This window comes from Crinia signifera, chromosome 1 (genome assembly GCF_055691185.1).
Source record: "Crinia signifera chromosome 1, ASM5569118v1, whole genome shotgun sequence".
NCBI lineage: Eukaryota > Metazoa > Chordata > Amphibia > Anura > Myobatrachidae > Crinia > Crinia signifera.
Window position 1 is genome coordinate 282040788 of NC_139217.1, and position 22154 is coordinate 282062941.

The 22154-nt window shown below is 41.8% G+C and overlaps 1 protein-coding gene across 2 annotated transcripts in view; it reads right to left on the reverse strand.

The window, feature by feature from the left end:
* ABCA1 (ATP binding cassette subfamily A member 1) overlaps positions 1-22154 on the reverse strand; it is a 103705-nt gene that overhangs the window by 73119 nt on the left and 8432 nt on the right. For both annotated transcript variants that reach the window (XM_083184856.1, XM_083184865.1), the window contains exons 2-3: positions 10031-10181; positions 1031-1124 (exon numbers count right to left, since the gene is read on the reverse strand). In XM_083184856.1, coding sequence (XP_083040982.1) covers positions 1031-1124; positions 10031-10096 — 160 coding nt within the window. In that variant the 5' untranslated portion in view covers positions 10097-10181. The remainder of the gene's footprint in view (positions 1-1030; positions 1125-10030; positions 10182-22154) is intronic.

Below are 22154 nucleotides of genomic sequence, written 5' to 3' on the forward strand. Positions count from 1 at the left end.
TTTTCAGGATGGGTCATAATGTTACAGAGAGGGAAAGCGGGAATTTTATTTGGTAGTCTTTCAAGGTTTTTACTGTTGTGAAATCTCAGTTGTGTTCCAGAGTCAACAGGAAACAGCAATCTGTACAGTTCAGAAAGCTAAAAGAACATTCACCGTCCACGTCAAAAAACCAGCTACAGGATATTAAAGAAAAAAGTGAACTTCTTAAGGAACTTGACATATTCCCTTAGAATGCTGCATGGAAAGAGTCAAAATTGCACAAATTCTTTTTCTAGAAAAGCCTGCAGCGCACATTGGTCACAGTGATTCCAAACCTTAAACCTTGCTGTGACATGTCTGGCAGCGAGTTATATTTTCCAGTATGTCACAGAGTGCAGAGAAAAGAAGAACCAGATAACACTGTTTTGTTTTGTCCCTGCTTTCATCCCACAGACTCTAACATGGCAGTAGCAGCTTACTGGTTGATACTTTGGAGTCAGTTGTAATCTTTGCACTGTGAATAGTGCCGGTATAGAGCTCCCGATGCTATGCTAATCAGCACGCTGCTACTGCAGACTATTGGATTTCTGCTGGGGTGCAAACAGAATCTGACAAAACTAAGGCATCAATGCTGTTTCAAGCCCTATCGCAGCATAAACAGCATCGCCGCTGGGCACAAGTCAGAAAATAGTGGTACGCGCAGAGAATAGAATTGACCCCTAGATCTCTTTCCATTGTATCAGTCTCCAAGGCCTAGTACATAGGGCCAGAGGTATCAAGCTTCAAAAAGTGATAAAATGGAGAGTGGTAAACAACCAGGCAATCAGCTCCTACCTGCCATGTTACAGGCTGGGTTTGAAAAATTACAAGTAGGAGCCGATTGGCTGGTTGTTTATCACTCTCCACTTTATCACTTTTTAAAGATAGATAGATCGATAGATCGGTCGATAGATAGATTGATAGACATATATGATATGAGATGGATGAATGGATAGTGTGACTTTTTTCATAGCAAGACAGTTCTAAAGAGTTTACTTTGTACCATACTTACACTCATGTTGTTCATAAGGTGGATAGGAGAGTCGTACAGAGATCAAAATGAAGAAGATGAAAAGAGGCCAAGCTACTTCAACCAGCAGCTGCAGCTGTAAACAAAATACATACATATTTATTTATTTTGTTTTATCTCATTTTATTATTGAAAAGAATGCATTTGGAGAATTGCATAATGTAAACTGGGCATAAACAAGTTAAATCTAATGGTAACAGTATTCTGATGGGATTGCATAAATCATTCTGCACCGAGGGCCCCACTTTAATTCAATTCCAAGAACTGCATCCCGTCCCCTGTGTGAAGGTTAACTGAGCTAGTCTGATCTCTCTAGGGGACCTTTTCAGGAAAAATAAAAGCATTCTGCATATGCCGGTCTCCTGCCAATTTCATTTCAGACCTTTTCTTTTGCTTTTCTTTTACTCAACTGAGGTCTCCTAGAAACTGAGTTGGGCCCATCAAGTATGTCGTATATGGGGTATCTCATAAACCACAGTTTGTTTCGATGACCAAATGCTGAGCACTCTACAGTGCAGTAAGGGGCCAGGTGGGCATCTAGGTTCATTTAATATACCATATATATAACAACCAATCTGTATCACAAAGCCGACATATTATAATTATTCTATATAGAGTAGTCAATTATTATGGGGCATATGAATCAAAACACGGAGAGAGAGAAAGTACACAGCAGGCAGCTCCTAACTGTAATTGTTATGCAGTCTGTAACATGACAGTTGGGGGCTGAAACAGCTGATGCTTTCTTTCTCTCCATTGTATATGCATTCAAGGGGATGTGTTTGGATTAAGCCACAGGAAGGGAGGGTAACAGTTGGACTGCAGGGGGCGGGGTTAGGCACTGGGTAGGGTAGGGATAAGATGTGGGAGCAGAATAAGGGTTAGGATACAGTAGGGATGTTTAGGGATGGGGGTATAGTTAGGCAATAAAACCGGAGAGATCAAGTCGATTATTTTGTCCTTGCATGTTGTGGTATATGGATGATTGTGCAATATTAAAGCATGCATGCCCATCTCAGGTAACACAGGCATAAAACAGTGTACAAAATAGAATGGAATAATGTAATGTTCATGGCTTCTTAGGGGCCTGCTTATCTAAATTCAATATTGTGGCATATTCCTTGAAAACACCCATTTTCAGGGGGTGACAACTAATATTAAGGGGAAAATTCAGATTGTACTTCTTATTTATCACCTTCCAGAAGATGATGGGCAACATCCCATCTTCAATAGAACTCTGAAATGTACCCATAAGTATCAACCTAATATATGAAGGATGGACTACTGCAGATACAGTATTTCTAGATCTGCTGAGGTCCCTCCATTTCTGATAGAAGCTGCAGCCCCCATATTTTTCTATGCTCTCAAAAGCAACACACTCATCAGTTTGGCCCTGGCAGCTAACACTATGAAGATTGTATTAGGCCACCATAGCCTACTGTCTACAATCTGTAAATATTACCAGGAGACATTCGCCATTAATGGCTGCCACATGTGCATTGTCAACAGACAGTGGATGCCCAGTAGAGATGTAGAGGAACAGAAGTGAAGTGCTTCATACCCTCCAACATGACCCATTCCATTAGGTACAAAATGCTCTGTTCCTGGACTTCCCTGTCGGGGGCAGTTACAGAGGTTGGACTCCAGCACAGTCCAAAATTCAAAGAGGGGGGTCACATCAACTGTCAGTGAGTCCAGGACAGTGATGTTTGGAGTGGCATTTGGAGTCACCCCCCTTTTTGAATATTGGACTGTGCTGTAGCCCTACCACTGCAACTGCCGCTGGCAGGGAAGTCCAGAAACATTTGTACCTAATGGAATGGACCATGTTGGAGGGTATGAGTGCTTGCTAACTCACAATGGGCGAGATGTACCAAGCCTTGATAAGAGATAAAATGGAGATTAATAAACCACCAATCAGCTCCTAACTTTCATTTTTCAAACACAGCCTGTAGCATGACAGTTACAACTAATTGGCTGGTAGTGTATCACTTTTCAAGCTTAGTACATCTGGCCCAATCGCTTCTAATACATTTCAGGAACATGCTCTCGTATAGTCCCTGCCTACACCAGTTACACAGGAAATATATATTTGTGTACTTTGTCTTCATGGCAAAGATTATTATTCCTAGGGAGCTAATTATTAATTACAGAGGAAGCCTACATTTTTTTATTGCCAAACTCGGATGGTATTCATAAACACTTACCTATCTGATGAGATGCAGTGGTATCAACCCCCCCCCCCCCCCCCTGCAGTATTCTGCTCTCATTTGCCAAAAGTCTAACACTGCTGTCAAAGGCCTACTTTAAAAATGAGCATGCACAGCATCGTTATGGAAACTGGCAGGCTCCAGCAAAACTGGGGAGGCGTCACTTATCCTCAATGACAGCTAAAGGCAAAGCCATCAGGATAAGGTGATGCTAGCCTATATCCTAAAATGTACCATTTATTCTTTATGCCGCAATTCTTCTCTTTCTCTCTGGCATAGGTAATGCCATTTTAAGACAGCATTACCTAGTGGTCAACAGTTGCCCTCCCATTAGAAGTCTAGCGCATGGCAGGAAAATACTGAAAGTAGGAAGAAGCCGAAGATCTTAGATCTCTCTGGTGTTAAATCTGTGTCAGAGAAAAGTGGTGATAGAGCCTTTCTGGGGTAATGACTCTTCACCTCTTGCTAAATAGAATTAAGGCCCATACACACTTGACGATTTTCAGCTGAAAATCGCTCAAAACAACCGTTTTGAGCGATTTTCGGCTCAAACTCGCCTAGTGTGTATGGCCCAGAGATTGCCCACTAGCGATGATGCGCGCTCCCGCATCATCGCTAGGAAAGTGGTTCATCTGCTGGTTTTACCAGCAGATGAGGCGATGATGGATGGTTTTTCATCCATCATCGCCATGTGTGTACGCCTGCCGGACTGAAAGATTAACCACTTTCAGCCCGGCGGACCGCCCCGCTGCCCCCCCGCCCCCTCGCCCCCTCGCCTGTCATACTCACGGCACCCTGCGCTCTCCCTCTGGCCGCCCCGGCTGGCGCTGCTGCTGCTCCCCGGCCAGGTTAAACACCCGGCTGGCCCCGCCCCCCGCCCTGCACAACACGGAGCAGACAGCACAGAAGTGCTGTCTGCCCAGCTAAACACACTGACCACCAATGTTTATATATTTCTGCCCACTGCCACCAATGTATTAATTTAAAGGCAGCAAATATTATATATATATATATATATATTTTTTTTTTTTTATATATATATATATATATATTATTATATATAATATATATTATTATATATAATATATATTATTATATATATTATTATATATAAAATATATATTATATATAATATATATATTATAATATATATAATATATATATTATAATATATATTATTATATATAATATATATATATATTATAATATATAATATATATTATAATATATAATATATATATTATAATATATATATATATGTATTATATTATATGGCCAGGTAGCGCCCCAGGCGGGGGGGGGGGGGGCGCTCCGGGGCACTACTCGCTCCACTGGGGAAGGGGGTGTGATGCGGGTGCCGCGTTGCTCCACGGTGTATCGCTCTGAGGGAGGGAAGGGGCTGCGGGTGATGCGGCCGGCACTGCATGGCTCCACGGGGGGAGGCTGGCGGGTGATGCGGTGAGGGCTGCCACGTCGGAACCCTTTGAATTCAAACCCAGCCCATTTATAATGAAAGATTTTCAGCAAAGTCTTTCGCCCTTCTGAAAATCTCTTGCTCTTTGGGGACAATAGCTCAGTGTGTACGCACTACTTTGGTGAAAGATATATCTATCAAAGATTTTGGCAAAGTCTTTTGAAATGAAAATCTTCAAGTGTGTATGGGCCTTTACAATGTACTCTTTAGATAGACAGTGTGTGGATGAGGATGATCTGCAGTAATTACTAGACAGTGATTAGGTAGACATAGGTAGATATGGTCGACATGTAAATGGTTGACAGGTACAAAAGATTGACAGGGTCAAAAGATGGAAATGGTCGACACAAAAACATTTTTCGAAGTCTTTTGGGTGTCATATTCTATGTTTCATCACATGTGAGCACAATTAGTGCTAACGTACATACTTGCAGCTTGTTTAGCTTCCAAGATCACTCTGCTACTGCTGTGCAACAGTACACAATTCCCAAACTCAGTCCACGTCTGGGGCCATTTCCTGGTGGGCTGGCCCAAAACTGACTAAAACCGGGACGGCTGCGCTCCCCCTGGGCTGGCTGGGCCGTGGACCGCGCAATAGAGGGCAGCGGCCGCAGCACTTTTCCCAAATCCATAATGGCCGCGGGAGGGCAGCTGCGCATGCGCGACAGCACACAGGACCTCCCATGGGCCTTTCTGTTTTTCTCCCTACTGTTGCTGCTGCTGGGTCTCCCGTTCCCCCTTCGCCCGGCTGATGAAACTCCGCCCCCCTCCACCCGGCATCTGGAGCCACCGAGCAGAAAGCAACAGGTATGTAATGAAGCTCATTACATACACCCCCTGCATTAGATACACCATAGCCAACCCCCCCCCCCACCGCATTACATTCACCATCGGCGCTACCACCCCCACCCCACCCCCCCCACACATATAACATTCACCATAGTCGCCGCCAACACCTCCTCCCCCCCCCCAGTTTCCCGGGCTGGATTCAAGTCCCAATCCGCCCCAGGACCACATGGATGATTAAGGAAAAGTTGAAAAATATGTAGAGAAAAAATAAATACCTTGTGGTTACCATTGTGGTGTCTACCTTTGAAACCTGTTGACCTTAAGTGTGTCTGCCATTTACCTGTTAACCCTTTGACTATGTCGACCAAATGGCGTCTAATGGTTCTGCAAATAAATATGTTTCCACTTCAAGTGTATGAATTTGGCCAATGGTAATGATAGCGGTAGAGCTCAGATATATGCAATGATTCTTTTCATGTAGTTACCTTCAGCTACACTATGCTAAAGAGTGAATCTAACCTAGTAAACACGTTAAACAGTGATTTCTGCTCAAGATATGTGACCTTTAGGCCTATTATTCCACAAAAATTGATACTTCCATTAAATATCTCTGCATGTCTCTACGTGTTATTTCTCTATGATTTTAAATTAGCTAGTGTCTGGTACAATGTCTCCTGATATAGATTATTTGTGTCTGACTTCAGTCTGCTGCTATATTTATTATCATGGCTAAGGAAAATTTAGCCCTGACATCCATTAACAATGTGTAATAATATCAGACACAAAATTCTTTAATATTGGGATAACGGTATCTCTCATTGCTTTTCACAATATTGGCCACATATTATGGAATAACAATTTATTTATTCTTACTTATTTCAATTTAGATTCAGATTCTATTAGCACTGATTTTTTAATGAGTATTTTTAAATGATGTTTACATTATTTATAACTTGGTCATGTACCCTCAATGCGTACTTCCCAATATGAGCCATTCCAGGAGGAACAAAACGCTCTCTGCCTGTACTACCCTTTTAACATATGTTTGGGTTCCCCCCACGTTGAGCTATTTAATTGATAAGAAAAGTTTCAACACAGGGGATGGCAATCATAAATGAAGAGAGAAATCTAGAAGCAGAGCATTTTGTCCTTTCTGGAATAGGTTATGTCAATGGGCGTTCCTATGAACATTACATCCCAGCAAAGACGACAAGAACTACAAAAGGCTTCTTCCCAATAGCTGTCCACCAACTAAACCGTATTGAACATACCAAATACTAACTCGAACTTTTCTAGATACATGTGAAATGGATGTGATGTATGTTTATGCCTCTCTTCCCACCCCCTTTGTGTTCCCTGATTGATGCTGCACTGTTACCACAAAAAATTCCAAGCATACGCAAGTATACCTGGCCAATAAAGATGATTCTGATTCTGATTAGTAACATGACAAAGGTTATACAGGAACTAAAGTTATGGATATAATATTACCTAACTGTATTGCTATAGCTAATTGTGGGCTATCTGGTGTGACACGAACTTTTTATATTATGTAAGCCTCAAAATAGGTGCAAATGTGCCTAATGAATGCATTGATTGTCTGAACTAAATGATGTGTAGTATAATTTAGAAAAAATGAACACATTTTGCCTATTTTACTGTGTTGAATCATATTTTTCAATGTTTTTATAAGGACCATCTTTTGTACTAGCTTTCCTTAATGTAGTCATAAGGTGCTGCTTACTTTTAACTGCTTACTTTTCCAGTGCTGACCTCTGGTTCTCTATTCATGTTATATGGTCAATGATGATTACTAAAGCATTTAAAGCAAGAACTTTACCCATTGAAATGTTCACTCAGCACTTAATATACAAATACCAAATGTAAGTATTTGAGTAGTACAGGGGTTACCAACCAAGGTCCTCCAGTCATGCTAACAGTCCAGGTTTTAGGCATATCCATATTTGAGTACAGGGGACTTAATGAGTAACTTAGTTATTTTGTTAATTTGATTTACCCACCTGTGCTCATGCATGAATATCACAAAATCCTGGACTGTTTGGGCAATAAGAGATAGCCTGCGAGATACAGCCTGAACCATATTTTTATAGTGGCAATCCTTTACATGGCATAACAGACCTGGTTTTGCCTTGTAAATGATTGCCGTTTTAAAAAATACTTACCGACTCACAGAAATTCCCGAATGACCTGCAACTCTCAAGTTATCACATATTGCCCTTAGTGATCCTTGAGAACTGCAGTTGGGAAACACTGGTGTAGGCTAATCAGTCTTAAGGTGCCCACACACGGTGTGTTTTGGGCTTCTGATGAGTTGTGCGCTCCCGTGCACATCGCATCGCCAAATACATAAATTATGGGCAACACATACTTTTTAAACTAGATCACATCGCATCTAGTTAAAAACGCACGCTGTTGTAGCATATTGCATGTGTTTTGAACTAGATACAATGCGATGTAGTTTAAAACACACAGAGCACATCGCACCGTGTGTGGGCACCTTTATTTTTCTTTCAAATATATGGCACATCTGTAAAGAGTACGTGTTATGACTTTCTTTACCCACTAGTTTTAATCATAGTCAGTTCTATAATGGTAAATCACCATAAAATGTTATGGCCGGATTCAGATTCAGGTACAGCTACAGAAACTTTTGTTTGATGATGCAAACCATTTCTTCTAAACTTAGATGCCCGACTGCAGCAATTAGAAATGGTACACTTCCATCTCAGTACTTCTTTGGATGCACCATCGGTCGCAAAATCTAAACTTGCTCCAGCCATATGGTAGCTGCAGTCTCTCCACCTGAACATATACTCCTGCATGAGCTACTGTGTTGTCTTTCGATGCAGCCTCTTCACTGACATGCCCGCTACACATGTCTGCATAGCCACCCTCATGTAAAAACCCAGGAACACCCACGGAAATCCACAGCTCCTGCATCCAAATCTGTGCTGTGCGTCCATGCAGTAACAATCCAGCTACATGCACTGTATGCATCCTGATTGTCACATCTAAAGAAGGCCTAAAGTGTATGGTATTATTACTGCACTATATGTTATATAATACAGAGAATCTGCACGAATGACCTCTATATGGTAAGGGGTTACTAAACATGTTTTGTAAAAACAAGAAATACAAAAATTTGAACTTTGGGCCTGATTCAGCGGGCTGTCGGTGAACATGGCTGTCTTCCCAAACACTAAATGCCAGCCTCAGCACTTGTACTCTCCATATCACAAGTGCACGAGAGGAAGGCTGACATTAGCATTTGTATCTTATCATTCTTTGTATTCCGACAGCAGCCGTTATTCCGGTCACAGCGGCACATATACGGCAAGCCAAAAACCTACACTACAGAGTATGTTTACTAAAGGTTGATGGAAACTAATGTGATGCAGTGTTTAAGGGGATAAAATCTTAATTATTTGATATTGTCTTTCAGGAGCTAAACACACAGGGTGAAATTTAATAGGATGAGAGATTCAGAAAGTGAGAGATCTGGTAAGAAATCTCCAGGGTTTTTTTTAAAGCGGCAATCATTTACACTGCAAAACCAGTTTGATTTTGCAGTGTAAATGATTGCCGCTTTAAAAAAACCCTGGAGATTTCTTACCAGATCTCTCACTTTCTGAATCTATCATCCTATTAAATTTCACCCTGTGTGTTTAAGCTCCTGAAAGTCAATATCAAATAATTATGTTTTTCATCTAATTTACACTATATTAAAAAAAATTAATTGACCACTACCTGTGGCTCTCCTGCTGTTCTGGAACTACAAATCCCAGCATGCCTTGCTACCCTCTTCCAAATCCACAAAAGATAGTCAGCCAAAGTTTATTCCTTACTGGCACTCATGGCCACTGTTTGCTGAGATTTGTAATCCCCCCCCCCCCCCCCCCCCCCCCCCAAAAAAAATGCTGGAACTTACTGTTCCAGAACTGCTGCAGAGCTACAGGTTGCCTTCCAGAAAACCATTCTCAATCTCCACTGACAACAGATCTACCACACAATCTATTGAACACATATAGCAATTTAGAATTCTTTGTAACAAGGCACCATTCCATTATTTCCTCCACATTTGGGGGATATCCGGCACAATTAAGCATGGCCATGTGGCTTGTGTGCACCTCTCCTCCATACACCAGTATTCTCCGCCACCCCAGAAGTCTACAATAATGAAACATCTTAGATATCACAGCTCTATCCTCCCCTGCAGTCTAAGTAATATGAATATCTACAAGTGTGAAACGTGGAGAGAAAAATGAAGCCTGGGGCTGAAGTGTCATGGAGCAAGCATTCACATGAAGACAAAGATAGAAGTTTCTAGATCGTAGAATTTTATAAAACATGTTTTAAAAATATCTCTAAAATTTCTCTCAATTCATACACATTTACATTGCATAATCTAACACCGAACAAATAAATCACAGCTTCAGCTGATCAGACTGTGCGAAAAATCTTAACCACTGTATAGAAGTATAAACTTACAGTATTCCTGCGTCGGTAGGTGAAGTTCTTCCAGAGCAGTAGCCCAAGCTGTGTGCAGTAAGCCATCTTCTCCCTGAGATCATGCACTGCCTCACCTCTGCAGCTCTCGCAGAAGTTGTTGCAGTACCACAGACTTTAGGTTGCTCATTAACTGGGAAGGAATCAGAAAAGGAAAAGGCTATAAGCTTCCTGGGATGAACAAAGTGTCTACTACTTACTATGCAGGATACATACATGACAAGGATCACACTGACTGATAACGACCAGAATCTGTGAAGCAATTCTTCAGTCAGTATTGAGCTCTCCCCCTGCACTGAATGCCCTTCTCATGTAAGCAACAGAGATAACTCAGGAACAGTGCAAAGGTGCATGGCTCGTAAATAATTTGTCGTCACAATTTGGTAAGAAGGTGAATAGGACAATGAACACACCGATATTTTACTAACTGCATTTATGAATGTCCTCTGTCATAGGACATAAACAAAATTACTCCACATATAATCTACAATATAATATTATTTATATGTATATTTGTGGGTAACTTTTCCTGTGTTTTGCTACTCATAAACACCATTGATTTGTCAGAACAGCCCAAAAACTACCTCGAACATGTACCACATCACTCATACTAATATTTGGTCACATGCCCCTTCCAATTCCACTACATGCCATTTAGCCCTCTAAAAAATACCCTCATATGTCCTCTGACCTCTGCATGTCACAACATCACAAATGTGTACTCTGACTCCACATTTACTCTGAATATCTCTCTTATGGCACTCAGACCTCCTCACATATCCCCAGCATGGCACTCAGACCTGATCACATGCCCAACAGTCATCACCCACATACCCATAAGATCTTACCCACCTCAAACCTTCCTTCATCAGTCCCTACCACCAACTTGCCCATCAGTCCTATCCACATGCGCAGCACTCCTCACCCACATGACAGTCATACCTCCCACATGCCCATCAGACCCAAGTACCTCTGAGACCTCACTGACTTTGAAGTAATTTTTCAGCTAGAATTTGCAAAGGAAGGAGGAGACCGCACTGCACTCCATCCTCCTCCTCTTTGTGCTGAGACGGTCACATGTCACAGACGCTGACTGCTCCTGTTCAGTCTTGTCTTCTGATTTACAGTATTAAAAAGCATAGAATAAGTCAGTTTGGAATGGCCATCTGTTGCCCATCACTGAAATCATTCATTTTTAGGAATAAAATGAAGAGGTCTCTTTGTTTACTGCTTTATTTGCTTAAGCAGGTGTTTAGTGTAATTAAGCTGAACTACATTAAACTTTAAATCTATAAATCCCTAAGATATAGTAGGTCATGTGAGTGCAATGGAACAGGACAGGATATCTTACAATATCTATGGTATCCTGTGATTTGGAGATGTGCTACTTCTTGGAGAGAGTTAAAGTGGATGGAATTAAAGTACTAACCAACTACAGCTCCTAACTGTAGTTTTTCAAACCCAGCCTTGTAACATAGGATCTGATTGGATGGTACTTTACCCCGTCGGAGAGACATTTCTCTAGCAGCAATAGGACAGAGTCCCCTCAATATTGTGACCTGCTCCAGGGACAATGGCAGGTGTAAATTTTAACTAGGGCACTAAACATCAAATTGTAAAGCAGGTGTCCTAAGATACGCTTTGGGCCAGATGCACTAAACTTCAAAAGTGATAACATGGAGAGTGATAAACAACCAACCAATCAGCTCCTGCCTGACATTTTTCAAGTCTGGGACATGGCTAGTTGGTGCTGATTGGCTGGCTGTTTATCACTCTTCATTTTATCACTTTTGAAGCTTATGCTGCTTTCACACCGCAAAACCTGCTTAGTCCAGGTATTTAAAATGTTTTGTTTTTTAAACGGGTCAGAGCAAGTTTAACCCCTTTCACATCGCATGTAAATACCTGGTCTAAAGCATGTTTGCGGTGTGAAAGCAGCATGCGGTGGGAAAGCAGCATGCCAGCAGGAGCTCCCGCACTGCAGGCAGGGAGGAGAGCTGCAGGATGCTGGAAGGGTAAGGGTCTGACACTGAGCATTAGCTGGTCCGCTCTGAGCCAGCGCAGTGCATATTTAACGAGTCGGCCGCTCATTACATATGCACATATTTAATGAACGGTCGGTTCATTAAATATGCACTGCGCTGGGGACCAATAGTGCTCAATGCTGCCTGGGTACCATTTCAGACCTGTTCAGACAGCAAAAAAAAAAGCGTGTCTGAAACGGGTAGGACCCTGCTTTTTTACCGTTTCCCAAAAACTTTTTGGGGGGGGGGGGGAACAATAAAATCACTCTGCACCTTTCAGACCGCACATATTACTGGTTAAAAATCGGCAAAATACCGTTTTTTTTATTGCGGTCTGAAAGGGGCATTAGTGTATCTGGCCATGAGGGAGGATAGAACCCTCCCATGGAGCAGAAGGGGCCACTAAGTTCTGGTTACACCCATGTCTCCACTTGTTCTCATAATAGCCTATATATAGTATTTCAGAGGAGGAATAGATTGAAACGTTATGTTTACAATTATTTTATGTTACAACTCGGTACAAGCTCTGAACCTGCATGTGGTTCATTTACCTTGTGTTGTTACCTTCTTTTCTGTCATTTTCTTGTGACCTAATTATGTTGTGACCTTTCTGTCATTTTCTTGTGACCCTCAGTTGGTATCCATCCCTGTTGCCTGTTTATGTCTGGGTGCTTACTTGACCATTGAAGTGCTAAATATGCTGACTTGGTGAATAGTTGTTTAATCTGCTCCAAACACAAGTGACAAACTAATGCCCCATACACACGGGGTGAGGGAGCCTCTAGTCTATGCTGAGCCATACTGCTTAGCACAGATCGCTCAGCACACAGCGATGCCCCAGCGATGTGTGTTGAGCGATCTGGCATGGTCAGTGTTCTCTGGTGAGAGAACACTGGTGATAACTAGATTCATACTGAATGCAGTATAAATGTAGCCCCTCGATGGCGATACGCGGGACCGCACAACACTATGACTGGGGTGCTTACCCATGATCCGTGCTTAATTTCTAAGTGACCTAGTCGGATCGCTTATAACTAGGGCTACAATTGCCCTGTGTGTATGCCGCAAACACTGCAAGAGCCACTAAAAAGATTGTAAACAAATATAATCTGAGCAGTCAGACTATTTTTTTTAGATACAAAAATGTAACCTTGCATTATTATTTACTGTCAAATACAATCTTTAATAGTACAAGACATTCACAGTGGAACCTACAGCATACCAGTGCAGACAAGATAGGCCATAGGGGATGATGTGATGTTCTAAAGTGGGCAAATAATATATAAAGTGGGTGCTAGGCCAGTTTGTGTATATTGGGTATAAACTGCACAGAGATAGAAAGTGACAAAATGTGTAGTATAGTAATTACAGACAATATGGGATTACCGAGCGCATGGGACTATGCATATTAACACATTTTTCTACAGCATGTTGTACATCGACGGAAATATTATCCTATGCAAAATCTTCACTATTTGGGGGGGAAGATGGGAATGTGTATTTGTATACCCCTTATCTCATTTTGACTTTCACTTCTTTCTCCATATATATTATTAACACTTTATGGGAGGATATTATTAACACTTTATGGGAGGTTATCAAAGATTTGTAACAGACAGAATTGTGACAGATAAAGTACCAACCAATTAGCTCCTGCCATTTTTCACACACAGGGTAACATGTAAATTAGATGCCCCTTATGTTTTAATAAGTCATTAAAACTAGGAGACAGGGGAACATTCCATTTTAATATTGTTAGATTGTAATATTCCTAGATTGATTTCTGCATCTGTATAACGTGCATCTGGTTGCTGTAAACGGTGACTGATCTCCGTGATATCCATTATACATGAGTATGCACAAGTTAATTTGAAAGGTGCCTGATTCAAACAGCTGCGACTTCACAGGCCATCCGATTATGGATTGACTACGCATGCGCATGGACGGTAGTGCTCATGCAAAGGCCCTTTCTGAAAAAAAAAATCCAGTGTGTTCACTCTTTGCTGGCCATACACAAGTTGATTGACAGGTGGCTGGTGCTTGGGTTTGGCACCCGGCCATATAATGGGAGTGTCAGGGAAAACGTATGCATGCCCAGGTATTTTTAGGGAGGGCCTCTGACATCAGCTCCAGCCCCAAACAGCCTGATTCTGATTCTATTGCAGCTGAGTAGGTACTGCAGAGTTTTCTGGGAGTGCCCCAGAAATGCAGGCATTGCCCAGCCGTTTGGAGGCCTCCTTCTCCTCATGGCCTTTGCTGCAATGGAATTTGCGAACAGGAGGGATCCATTAGATGGTAAGTGATTCTAAATGGATTTCCCCCTGTGTGAATGGCTGCGAAATCATGTGCGGGATTTCACTCGAGTGGGGCGGCATGGGGCGGCCTTTACCTGCTCACTGGGCTCTAAAAACTCACAGCCCAGCAAGCAGGTCTGAATTGGGCCCACGGGCTCTATTTTACTATTAAATTATGACAAATGGCCACTTGGTAAGTTCCACTGGTGCTCTACAGGAACTTCCTTTGAAGTAACTATGAGAGACATGAATTAATGCCATTGATAAAGCAAGGACAGAGTACAAGGATTTGTCAATGCTATAACTATAGTATCATTGTTTTCCAATACCTGTGTGTACAAGAGCATCACACTTCTTTCACACATTCTAATTCAGACACAGAAAATATGAATATTATAAGTGCAAAAATATAGATATTATTAATTATTATGACCTGTTTTTCTTCTTAGCAATGCTATGTTTATAATCATTCATGCATCTTCCAGTACTTATCTACACACATTGCAGGAAGGGAACTGCTGTTACCGTCTATGGAAGGCTTGGGCATTCGTGGTCAATATAATTATAAAACAAAAGCAGTGAGCGAGTAGCTGTAAGCATCGTGCTATCAGATTCTCATTAGCATCCATTGCACAGGTTCATGCAGTAATACATCATACCAAGACAGTGAAATAAGATAACATACTATTTTTGGATGCCTAATTCTGTTGGCAAATCGAACGTATCTAAAAAGGACTTTGCCATTTTTACATCGATATTCTGAAAAGCTATCTGACATTGAAATGGCTTTTATGCTTGCTCATTAAATTATTCTTTTCCACTGCATCTTATGTTACAAACATAGGGGTCATACACAAGGACCAGAAATAGCACATAACAGCATATAATGTGATATCATTCATCTGTGTCTGTACCTGATGGCCTTATTTTCCCAAGATATTAAAATGAGATAAAAGAGGAGGTGATTGGCCAAATTCTGTTGTTTTTTTGTTGTTGTTTTTTTTTTTTTGGGGGGGGGGGGGGGTTGAAAATAATTCCTGCAATTCTTGCTCTAGCAGTGGTGTGGAATGTGGGTGTCAGATCTCGGGGCTACAAGTTCTTACTGTGCTCACTGTCCTCATGGAAGCCAAGGCCTCAGCTTCTCCTACTAGGGGCCAGATTCTTTCAGATTCAAAAATGATAAAATGGAGAGTGATAAACAGCCAGCCAATCAGCTCCTGCCTGACATTTTTCAAACACGGACTGTGACATGGCAGGTAGGAGCTGATTGGCTGGCTGTTTATCACTCTCCATTTTATCACTTTTGATGCTTAGAGAATCTAGCCCCCAGTTAGATTCCTAGGTAGCCAGAACCACAAGTTAAGAGTGCTATACAGCTGAGATACAGTACATTATTACACAGTACAAGATGTCACTGGCATATAATGCTATGGATACCTCTGCTGGACTGCAGTATATTCAAGTAGGCATCTCTTCTGGGCCTAACAGACCTCATAGCTCATTACTCAACCACTCACAACCCTGTTTACCCCCCACCCTCCTAGGCAGGGCCCTATTCCTTCGTTCTCTCCCCTTTTTCACCAGTGTGCCTCTGTGTCTCCAATCCCTTCCCAGCGAGTCTTATCCAGTCTGTCTGCCTACTTGTTGGGTACAGGATTACTGAGGGCTAATTTACTTAATCACTAATTTATCATTTTTGCTTTTATTAACCTAGAAAAATGCTATACTGTACGATTCGCTTTATTTCCTCCATGCTCCAACCTGCCTTCGGTTGTATAATTGTTTTCATACTTATACTATGTCATTCTACATATTGATGTATAATTGTGTTGTGTCACCATCTGGCACCATATAAATAAAAGATTATAATAAAAATAATTGGTATTAGGATTTTCAGTCTGCCGCAGGAAAGAGGATTTCCATGTGAATTTTAAAAGGTGATTACAAAGGATGTCTCACATTTAATTAGTGTTTTATTTACGACTGCATTTAATTGTATTGTATATAACTTGGTAAATGAATGTTGGAAATTAATAATATTATTCATATGCAAACAAAAGTGTGAAGGGATAACTCCTTTTTTAAACAGCAGTGGATTGGTTTAATTATCAGTCTTTCCAATTTGAACACCTGTAACATCACTTATTTTAGTCATCCCAGTTTGATAAAATTGGACATTTTGTAGAAAAGTAAATAGAAGTTGGAATGTGTATGAAGGAGGTTATTCTAGTCCACACGTAACGTTGCCAATTTTGCAGCATTGCCTGTGGATTAAGCGCCGCTTGCTCAGCCCCACCTTGCTCGGGGAGTTCCCCGCATTGCTGCAAATGGATCTTTTGCATAAACATCCATTGGCAGCCTTGGATGAGGGGGCCAAATCAGTTGATGGTCGCCAATTATCGAATGATTTGGAAGGTACATGCAAAACCGAGACTCTCTGGTGTCGTAGCTTTGCATTCTCCCTGTACGGGCAGAGGGCGGGCAGCTGACATCTGGTGATGGCAGCTGTGTCACTGCCTAATTTCCATGGGAACGCCCAATGATTTCATGGGAACATAAATGCGCATGCGCAGGAAAAAGACATTGCTCCCCCGTGCGAACTCGCTGGGGAGTGTTTGAACCAGAATAACCTCCTAAAACCAATAGAGGCAAAGTTCTTTCCCAGATCACATTTGGATGACCGGCAGATGGGATGCTGTTTAGAATACCGTGACATACAGCCCGATAGAGGGAATCTCAACATTGCATTGATTTCCCCAGGAGTGTCCCACACAGATTATGACCATGTACCCCATACACTGATTTTGCCTTCAGTGTCTCATTCTGTACACTGATTATAGTACCATGTACCCCATAACTGATTTTCCCAGTAGCGTCCCACTCACTGATTATATTACCATGTACCAAATACACTGAGTATACTACCATGTACACCATACACTGATTTGCAGAGCAGTGTCCCACACACAGATTATACTGCCATGTACCCCATACACTGATTTGCCCAGCAGTGTCCCACACACAGATTATACTGCCATGTACCCCATGCACTGATTTGCCCAGCAGTGTCCCACACACAGATTATACTGCCATGTAGCCCATGCACTGATTTGCCTAGCAGTGCCCCCCACATTAATTATACTACCATGTACCCCATGCACAGATTATATTACCATGTACATCATACACTAGTTTTCCCACACACTGATTATACCACTTGCCCCAGGCATCAATCATACCATATGCCCCACATGCTCATTATGCCATATGCCCCGCACACTGATTACCACAGTAGTGACACACAATGATTGTATCAATCCCACCCTTTCCTGCCAGCAAATATATCAGAATGTTGCTTTCAAATGATTACAACAGAACAGTGAGAAAACATATATCTGAATCCAAGTGTCCACATGTTGCCAAGTTAAAGATAATAAAATACAAGTTTTGTGTTAATGAGATGTGTTATTTTATTACTCAATACATACAACATTTACAGTCAGATGACTCAGCTGTTTTGTTCACAATACATTGGCAGAAGAAAAACAAATGACACATCTTAGGAATCCATGCAATTAGAACTAGTTACATTTAGGACATTTGAAATTGATTCTATCCCTTGTCTATATAAGAAGGACCTTTCACTTGCTTACTTATACCATTTTCTACTGTGGTAAAATGAAGGTAATTGGTAACGCGGGAATCTCTGGGTTTAGTGACCTGATATTTTTGCCTAGGAGCAAGATTTTTAGCGGGTAAAACCAGATAACAGTGCAGTGGAAATGGCGCTTAGCTGGGATTTAAAATCCAAATGCTTGCAGATTGGTGCTGTCAGCAGGATCCAATCAGATCCCTCCAAACCTCCCCTGCAGCCTTCAGCATGCGCAAACAGACTCCTATGTCATAAACCTGGAAGTCCAGGGACCATCAGTTATACCAACATTAACAAGTGGGAAAGCGGAGAGGCAGTTAGGAGGTGATTGTCTGGTCCTTCATCACTCTTCGCTTTCTCACTTGTAATCGGTTAATACATTTGGCCCATTGTCAAAACACGGACAGTGTGAAGGTTAAGGTTTACAAATGTATGACTGACAATTGTTACCTCTAGCCTATGAATGAATGAATGGCATAAATGGTAACACAGTAAATTGAAATCAAATTTATATGAATAAAAAATAATAATAATTGAATTAAAACTATTTCTAGTTTGAGGTGAATGCTGTGATTCCAATAAAGCCTTATATACAATGCTGCCTTTTGAAACATGCATATTTGGAAACAAATACCATATAATCTAGAAATGAGTCATTCATGTTTGCACAAGTTTGTCATACATAACATACTCTAAAATGCACATTTACCACTCCCCTTTCCCCTCCGGATATCCAAAGAACAGAATGGCAGAGGGTCACAGTCATTTGTTATTCCGCGTTAGAAAAGCTATTATCAGTGCTTCATGCTTCATCTGTACAGTAATCATAAATTGACGGGGGGAGATGTATCAAACCATGGAGAGAGAGAACGTGGAGATAAACGGAGAACCAACCATCCAGCTCCTAACTCATTTGATCAAATGCAGACTGCACAATGGCTATTAGGAGCTGACCGACTGGTACTTTATCTCTTACCTCTTAATCGCTCTCCAAAGATTAGTACGGTTTAACCCCCACCCCACCCCACCCCTTTCCAGCTCTTATTTCTTAATGCAATGATTTATTCTCAGCTAAGGGATTTTGCCTTGTCCAACATTGCACCACTTATGACATTCAATTAAGAAGCCATCTTGTTTAGTTGAGTAAGGTGCAATACATTAGGTGGACAATGTTTAGGTCAACACTGAAATGATGACACATACAAGGCCTAGTGACAAAAGGTCACCACACACAAAAGGTCGACACAGAAAAGGTTGACATGAGTTCTTCATGGGGTTTTTGTGTTGTTGACGATACCTGAGCATGCAGGCCCCATTTACCATTTGTACCATTTTAAATGCCATACACATTTGCCTAGCTTGCCTATGCCTAGGGCCAGCTGTGAGACATAGAACACTACACCTACCCAACATTATAACTGGACGAGATCATATTACAATTCATACTTAAAAAAATTCAGAAGCATTCATTTTACTTTAAATTCTATAACAGTATATCTGTTACGCTAATGTGTGAATACCTGGCAGACAAAGTTACCTATGGTGGAGAGTTAAAATACTTCATCTCAAGAATGTAAAGCAGATAAAATGAAGAGTGTCGTAAAAACGGGCATTTTGTAAATGCCTAATATACACAATCTCTGGTATATTTTTGCTTATATGACACACATGGGCTAATTCATCTTGACATATTTGTTACTAGTGATGATTATGTTAAAAAAAAAACATTCCAGGGGCATTCAAAATGTATCATTAACAAACGTATCACTTCCCAAAAGCAGCTGATTTTGCAGAGTCAGCTTCTGTGACACTTTCGCAAAGATATTGTTACTTCCTCGGTCTCTGTGCCCCCCTTCCACTAACCCTGCAGCTGTTTGCAAAACGCTGTGAATTCTGAAACTTCTCTGTAAATCAACACTCCTCCCCACTGCCACTGAACCCCCTTCCCCCCCTTCCTCCATTGCCTAGCTATTTCCCTACCCCTACCACAAAAAGGTGTGGTATGTTGGGCCGACAATGGGGGATTCCGACGGCCAGTATACCAACATTGGAATCCAGACTGCCAGTACTCAGACAGTGGGGCGAGCACAAAGAAGCCCCTTGGGGGCTCGGTGGTTTGCTGCGCTGACAGGTTCTATTCTCCATTATGGAGGTCATAGACCCCCAGGGAATGGGGGGGTAGCCCCTATAAGTCTGGATCCCGACTGCAGTCAAGATTATAATGTCGGTATAGTGAACATCGGAATTCTGGCTGTAAACACCTCCCCCCAACAGGACCTGTACCACCTCCCCACTATCCGTCCAGCCACTGTGTATAAACTACAACCCTCACATCTCAGGCAGTCCTGCTGGAAAGAGATTGCGCTTCGCAAATTGCACAAATTCTAATTAACAGTTGATGTATAGCATTTTAAAATGGCGTACAGTATCACTCACATGTACCTGCAAAAGAAAACAGTTTAAATGCAAAGACAACTAAACATTTGGTAAAACAAATAACACCATTGTTTTTCTTATAAAATATCTGTTTGATGTTACAGTACTTGACTACCTTACCAATTAAAAAGAACCGATTTGCATCTAAGATGGCCATCTTTAAGATGGCCACTATAATGGTAATATACCTTAAAAATGTTCCCCCAATCCAATTTCATATGAGTCGACACTGGTTTAATATTCCCTTACCCATTTCCTTTTTATATAGGTGTTTATACACTTATATACCACCCTCTACATCAGTGGTCAGGGAACTCAGTCCTCATTATCCCACGCAGTGCATGTTTTCCAGGTCTCCTCACAGAATCACAAGTGAAATAATTAACTCCACCTGCGAACCTTATAAAATGTCTGTGAGTAATTAGTACACCTGTGCACCTGCTGACCAGCAAAACATGCACTGTGTGGGGTAATGAGGACCGAGTTCCCTGACCACTGCTCTACATAGAAACAGAAACCTACTTTAATACTGTATTTGAAAAAAAAAATTGTGTTAAAGATGCAGGTTTATTTAGCCATCTTCGCATACCATTTACACAGATGCAGAACAGTAAACGCAGTATATAATCTTACATACATACAGCCATTCAATCTTCTATATCTGCATTATCATCTTGGCAGACACGAAGTGGGGAATTCAAATGTTGGGCGCCAGCCCGCTGATGGTATTCAAATGTATCTGGTGACGGGCGCGCAGACATCTTTTCTGCTTGCTTCCCCCAGTGATAGTGAACGATTTATCATCGCACCCATTAGTTTAGTCAGGTTTAGGTACTTTGCGTGTCTACACCGACCTTAATGGGCGTGATAAACCAAAATTTGACTATCACCCTGTGATCTCCCGTCCCTTTGGATGGGAGATCGGGTGCCAATCCTATGGATGGCAGCTTCTATAAAGCTGTGGACACCAGGAAGCTGTGAATATGTTTCTGCGCAGGGGCACAGTATAACCCTCAAATGTTATGGTATCAAAATTATTAGATGCAATGACTAGTACCCATTGCATGGGTAGCGGACAGTTTCCCAACTGTCGGGATCCCGACAGTCATTACCCCGACGTCGGGATCCCGACAGTCAAAACCCAAACACTCGGGGTCCCGACGGGCACCGGCTATTCTCCCTCGTGGGGGTCCATGACCCCCATAGAGGGAGAATAGAATATGTGGCGAGCGTAGCGAGCCACGGCTTTGTTGAGCTCGCCATGCTGTCTGAATCCGGCCAGTCGGGATCCCGACGTCGGCCTAATGACTGTTGGGATCCCGACGTCGGCCTAATGACTGTTGGGATCCCGACTGTCGGGACCATATACCACACCCCATTGCATCACTGGATTTTATATTAGAAACCCAGTAACCATTCAATGGCAGGCTTCTGATGTCCACCCCTAGTCAGATGTGGCTAGAAAATGACTGAAGTCATGGCTTTACTGTAAGTACTGAAAAGGCGGTACACTGTTTTCGCTAATATGAAAAATATATGGAGGGATCCTGCAGTGTTACTCAATCACAGCACATCTTCCTTCCTGTTTATTAGTGGCAGAAAGGGCATGAAACTACAGAAAAGCAGGATCTAGTCTGAAAGTAGGTGCTGGGGAGTTATTCACCGAACCCCTCTCTTGCTCCTAATCTGGGAAATAGCAA